At 36.7% G+C, this 6,726-nt stretch overlaps 1 protein-coding gene across 1 annotated transcript; it reads right to left on the bottom strand.

Moving 5' to 3' along the window:
- Positions 1 to 267: 267 nt before the first annotated feature.
- On the bottom strand, positions 268 to 3,421 carry LOC149560355 (putative disease resistance protein RGA3). Its single transcript, XM_089824650.1, has one exon. The coding sequence runs from the start codon at positions 3,317 to 3,319 to the stop codon at positions 584 to 586; it is 2,736 nt and encodes a 911-aa protein (XP_089680776.1). The 5' UTR covers positions 3,320 to 3,421; the 3' UTR covers positions 268 to 583.
- Positions 3,422 to 6,726: the final 3,305 nt, after the last annotated feature.

Below are 6,726 nucleotides of genomic sequence, written 5' to 3'. Positions count from 1 at the left end.
CTTGCTTATTATTATGTGCGCATTCATGAAGACTAGCAATGATTGACTTTAATAAAAATTAAAATTTGAATAAATGAAACTATATTTGTCAATAATTTTGCTCTTGAACTAAGGTTACCATATAGATTTTCATGACAATCTTAATTTTGACATTTGACATTAAATGAATTAATAGTTCATATAAAGATATTTCATAATCTAAAATGTATCTAACATTCAAAATTAAATAGAAATTAGAATTTTCAAAATATTCATGTGAGAGTATGATTTGTCTCAAGTTCAAAAATATTTAGCATAAACTATACATGACACATTCACTCTGGAAATTTCAAGAGAAAGCATTCAAGAGAAAATCTCCCCGCCACATTAGATGAATGAATCAGAGCCTCCCAAGCGGGAGCGAGAGATGCAAATTTGAAAGTTTACCACAGCCGGAAAGTTAACCAAAGACGGAACAGAAATAGGAAGGTTAAACGGGCCCACCAACCACCTCAGCGGAAAACAATAAAACAATATTTATTTAGAATTACAAATTAAAACATCTGAACAAAAGATTTAATACTAATTGTTCAGAGTTGTGGTACTAGGAGACAACTATCTTAATGTTAGGATTGGTGGCTTTGATTTTACTCCAATCTTCCCCGCCTTCGTTTAATCTCTCCTTCAACTCAGCGCTTGCCTCAGAAACTCCTATCCTCTTTAATCTCCTCAACCGCTCCAATCCCGCAGAAGCTTTCTTCACCCGCGGACAATTTAATATCCCTAGCACTTCAAGGCGCTGCATCGCCCCCTCCTCCAACGTCGGCAACTCCTCTAAAACAAGGAAGTTGCCAATAATGAGCGTAACCAGCTTAGGAAATCCTCCACACTCACCAAAGTTCACTGGTAATTCTGTACATCTCGAATCGTGAATCAACATCAACGATTGTAAGTCGGGCATGTTTTGCAGAGACGTATAGCCACTGCATTCAACCAATGCAAGTTCTGTCAGATTAACCATAACACTTATCCAACTTGGTCCGGAGAAACGACCGATAGCAAGTTGTCTAAGATCTGTCATGGCACTCATTTTCTGTGGAAATGCCGGAAGACTGGATTCTTCTCTATCACTCTCTCTTGCAGGAATGTGATTGCTTACGGCAAGAATTCTCATTTTCACCATACGCTCAAGGGCACCGTCTTCTACACTTCTCAACGCCCCCTCATTATTTAAACTAAAAGTCATTTCTCGGAGATTGACCAAATCGCCGACATCTTGAACATTCAAGAATTCATTATCTTCACTGGAGAGTGGGATGTAATCTGATCTCAGTGTCCTCAGATTGGAAAGCTTGGCCATTCCCTTTGGCATATGACTCTCAAGTCCTTCTGAGCAGCTCTCTACATTGAGATAGGAAAGAGATTGGAGCTCGCCTATCCAGTCAGGTACACGTTGCAGGCTCCTGCATTCCGAAACGTCAAGATACTCCAGACACTTGAGTCTTCTAACACAATCTGGCACCTCCGTGATCTCTGTTTCAGACAAATTCAATAACTTAAGAAGCTTCAATTTCCCCACACATTTTGGAAGTGTAGGGATGGCAGTGCTGCTCAAGTCAAGTACGCGGAGCACTCTCAGACTATCAAACAAGTGTTCCGGAATACTTGTGATTTCTGGATTATGAGCGAATGAGATTGTGCGAAGAAATCGTTGACAGTGAATAGAGCTTGTTGAAATTGCATTAGTAGTTATACCTTTTTTAGGCAATAACAACCTGCGACAGCTTGTTTTATTCACCGGAAGAACAAATTCAGACTTATGCTCATTACTTATATCATTGACCAGCTCAAGTAACAAGTCATGAATGGTATAACAAGCTAGCCCTCTGTCTACTTCCAACAGACAGAGATTTTGAAGTTGCTGCAAGTAACTCAACCCAATATCAAACTGGTCTCTGCCTTTCTCTTGTGGGATAAACCCTTCGGCTATCCACAAATATATCAAATATTCCTGGTGTGTAGATGTAGAAATTTTTCCTACAGAAAAGGATATCTGCGTGTCCTCTGGGAAGAAAGAAAAATAAGCAAAAGAAGCTTTGAGATAGGGAGGAAGAGAGTGATAACTCAACTTGAGGATTTTCATAGTGGAGTCCTCTGCACCCATTAATTGCCTCAATTTTGAGGCCCAAACCCCTATGTCCGAATTGCCGGCCATGGATGCTGCAACGGTCTTAACGGCAAGTGGCAACCCCCCGCACTTTTCTACAATCTGACGAGCTAAGCTCTCCAATTGCCCTGGCGGCTTATTTCCTTCACAATCGGGGAAGGCAAACAGGCAAAAGAGCTTCCAGCTGTTCTCTTCAGAGAGATGTTGCATCTCATACTCATAGACATTCATTTTTGCAGCAACGTCTCTGCTTCTAGTGGTTACAACAATTTTACACTGGTTATTTCTTCCAGTGGGAAGACCCAATCTTGATATCAAATCACCATCGACACTACTCTTCCACACATCATCAAGAACAATCAAACATGTTTTGCCATGTAAGTGACGTTGTATCAATTCAGCTGCTCCGAAATCAGTTATGTAATGGGGCATTTGCAATCCAATGTTGCAGGCCAAGTCGGACTGTAAATTTCTAAGAGAAAAAGTCTGCGAAACAGAAATCCATGCAGATAGCTGGTACCTACCTTTAACTCTTTCGTAGACATTCTTGAGAAGGAAAGTCTTCCCCAGGCCGCCCATACCCACCACGGCAACAACGCCAATAGCAGGATCATCTAACAATCTCTCTATCTCCTCCATCTTCTGCTCCAAACCCACAGCTCCTGAATCTTCCTCCAAGGCGCTCCATCCTGTCATTCCTCTTTCTCTCTCTCTGATTTCAGCAGTACTTGTTGATGCCTCATTTGAATGGAACACCTGACGAACAAGATTGAGCTCCCCTGCCTTTTGCATAGCAGAGCTCAACCTTCCTTTCAGATCTTTGATCCTCTTCCCCATCTTATGCCGATAGCCCAATTGACTTATACGACACAGACATGATTGAGAGGGCTTTCTATACAAAGGCTCAACAGCGCACTCATCAACAATATCTTCTGCATCAAAAGCGATATCACTCACCTCCGACAGCCATTCTTTAACAGAATCATTATGGCCAGTTAGCTCATCTGCAGCTTCCAGATAACCAGACATATATCTGAGCTCCCTTTTTAACCATTCAAAATCTTCTCTAAAGTTGAGCAGCAGCGACGCCTCATTCACCAATTGCTGCGCCGCAATCTCGCCGAGCTTTCGAACCACACCATTGGCAACTGCAATATCAAGCCCTGCAGCCATCTTTCTTTTTTACACACTCCCAAAACTGAAAGATAAAAGAATTGAATAGCAATTGCAATTCAAGCTTCGCTGAGTGTGAAGTACGACAACCACCTCCTGACAACTCTCTAAATTTATAAGGGAAACGAGGCTTCTGGTCTAATATGAAGGAAAGTTTATTCCTAGTGCTTCATGGAGGAATAAAGTGTACATTAATTATTCGATACTTCTGTAGTTGGTTTTCTTTGTCCAGAAACAAGAAATTATGCGAGAATCATTTCTTCTAAAAAGATGCGCGCTCTTGAGTGGAAAGAGAAGTAATGCGCACTGCGACCAAAGCGAGCTCTACATCACACTTTATCTTCTTTATTTATTCGAATTCCCACATTCCAAGAGCATAGCAATGAAAGATTATTGCTCCACATTTCATTTCTTACATGCTTTCTACTCATTTCGTTTCCTCTTTTTATTTTCCTCAGATTTCGAATATGATGTTTTATATATCTATCAGAATCGATTCTTTCAATTTTACAAAGAAGTCAGTTTATTTATCAAAATCAACTATCCTAATCATTTACGCGCTCCTGCTCCCATTGATTGCTCAACTCGGGAGTTTTCTGACGCGTTTAGTTTTTCCCTAAGGAGAAGTAAATAAGAGGCAAAGAGTCAAAGTTCATACCATAGTCTGAATTTAGATTTGATGAAATTAGTATGATTGTATTGTATAAATAAAATATCTTTACAAATAAATCTTAAATAAATTATATGAAATATTAAAATAATAATAAGCTAATTGACATTTTTTAAAAATCAAATTACTAAATATTTATACTTAACAAACTTTAATTTTCTATTTTAAGTTAATGTATGGGGTGGCAATTTCTAATTTAAAATAAAGGAAAAATAAGAATGTTGACTTGAAAGAGTGTCTCAATGAATTAAAGTAACAAAATTTAAATTTATTTGTGTGTGTGTGTATGTGTGTGTATCACTCATCAACATAAATTAAAATAAAAAGATTAAATAATACAATGAATAATAAATACTCAATTATTATTAACCATTTAAATAATAGTAAATAATTTTTATAACATTAAATATTAAATATTGAAGAAAAATAATCAAAAGGTCATAAAAAATCATTCCTTAATAAAAGAAAAATGATTCATAATCATTTCAAATCTACAATTAAAGCCAACTTGGAAAGATGCCAAAAAATAATTATTGTTTTAAAGTACATATTATTAATGACCATTGTCTTATCAAATTAATTTCTTCGTCACATTTGTGTAGTATAGTTTGTAAAATAATTAGATTTTTTGTGACATAAAATTGAATTTTCTCCTTACAAAAAATAGGATTGACCAATTATTAGTTAACAATTTGTATTCCTTAATATATTGGTTTGTACCTTGACTCTTTACTTACCCTATGACTTATGGAAAACACAAAGTTAAAAACAAAATGGGTCGATGTAGTAATCTATTCAAAGACCCCTGCATTAAAAGGTACAACTCCCTTGTAAGTGCAAGATATGCAATGAATTTGTTTATGTAGTTTATGGGGGGTATGATCTTAACTCGAGAGCAGAAGTGGAAAAAACCAAGTTGCTTAAAAATTAAACAACTCAGGCAAGAAAAGGAGAAGAACTCACTAAATGTACTCCTTAAAATAATAATGCATGATATTGAGAAACATGTAGCAATAACTAAAATGATAGGAAGAGAGGAAGAGATCATGAAATAGGTAATTCTTACATTACAAAACTTAGCTGATGCTTTGATAATACCCAGATTATATATTCTTCAACCACTCCAATGATTAGTTTTTGACTTCCAAATGTAATGAATTGGCTAAAGACATGGACCAACAGAAATAATAGAAGACATGTTTATGCTAAATAGAGTAAAGCACACCATCATTAAATAAAGGGAATAAAACCAAGTTGATTCACACTTATTTAATTTTTAGCATTAACACATTCATTCCACCAATTCCTCTTAAACTAAATGAACAACAAAATCTAATATGAACTCAGAGTCTCACACAGTAGTCATAGCTACAGCGGTTTGCCCAGAGTAAATTTTGTTGATCCTATTAACTTCTTGAAAGATTACATATATAGGCCTTCTCAAAATGGCATATTACATTGGATGATTGCTTCATAGAGCATCTCCAAACAAAAATACTATTAATAGAAAAAAGCTTCAATCAGTTTCCTATTACAAGATTAACAAAATGTCAAGAGTGGCTACAAAAAGAAAGAGGAGAGAGAAGAATGACAGATGTCAAAGACAATTATGTCTTCTTTAGGGTAACTAATTTAGCTTCATATGCTTTCACAACATCCATTACATTGTTCATCTCTTCGATATTTGGAATGATAATTTTGTCAACCCGGACCATCCAGTAGTCATGCATGTCTATTAACTCATCTATTTTGGCTAGTCTAAATTTATACTTCTCTATTTCTTTAATAATGACCGCATCTGCTGCTGAGAGCTCCTAGATTTTAGACACTTGGAAATTGAGATGGTCAATTGCCTCATTGACAAATGTCAAGAAATTTGATCTCGATCTCTCAATATCCACAAGCTTACCATTGGTGGATACTAAAGACTCTACGTGCAATATCTTCAAGTTGTAAAAGCAATTGTCAATAACTTTTTGCACCAGGTCGCATACATCTTCTAGTTTATTTGCACACCTTGTGGAGCTTTCTATGAAAAATTCTAAAGATTGTTTCCAATGAAACAATGGCTTCATGTCCATCTTGAGGATTCTGTGAGTAATTTCCACATTACTCTTCATGTCAGTTACCACTTGTAGAAGGGTTAATTGCTCTGTCAGTCCATCTACCACCTTCTATATAGTCTTCTTATGGTCTGAGGTTACTTCTTTGATCTTGTGTGCATCCAACACCAAGTTTCCCAAATTTTCTACCAATAGGTTACCTTGAATCTTTAATTAGTCTATCCATGCCCTTCCAACATGCTCAAACTGCCTTTCATGTTGTAACTTTGTCAACAAGTTCTTGTTTTCTTCTGCATTCAGGTCAAATTGACCTAGGGACATGCTTCCAAGGGTAGACTTGATGCATTCCACCAACTCCTTGTTTGAAGCCTTCAACACTTTTTTCTCTACTCTAAGCTCTTCTAGCTTGTCCTTTATTTTCTCATTGGTAGATTTCCAGATGTTTACCATGGAATCGTGAATAGGGATACCAAGATCTAGTGCTTTGATTTGGAAATCATCTTTTGAAAGCTCGTGAAATCTCCCATCTTTCTATGGCTCAGCGATTTTGATTAGCATGTGATCGGTGGAAGAATCTATAGCCAATGCCATAATTTTCTTTTGCTTCTTTGTCTTTTTGGATGGCTTAGAAGAGGTAACATAACCAAGTCCTTTGATGGAGTAGCATCTTTGTA

This window comes from Cupressus sempervirens, chromosome 4 (genome assembly GCF_028749045.1).
Source record: "Cupressus sempervirens isolate cs-2001-9-10 chromosome 4, ASM2874904v1, whole genome shotgun sequence".
Lineage (NCBI taxonomy): Eukaryota > Viridiplantae > Streptophyta > Pinopsida > Cupressales > Cupressaceae > Cupressus > Cupressus sempervirens.
This window is presented reverse-complemented; position numbering and strand designations above follow the sequence as displayed.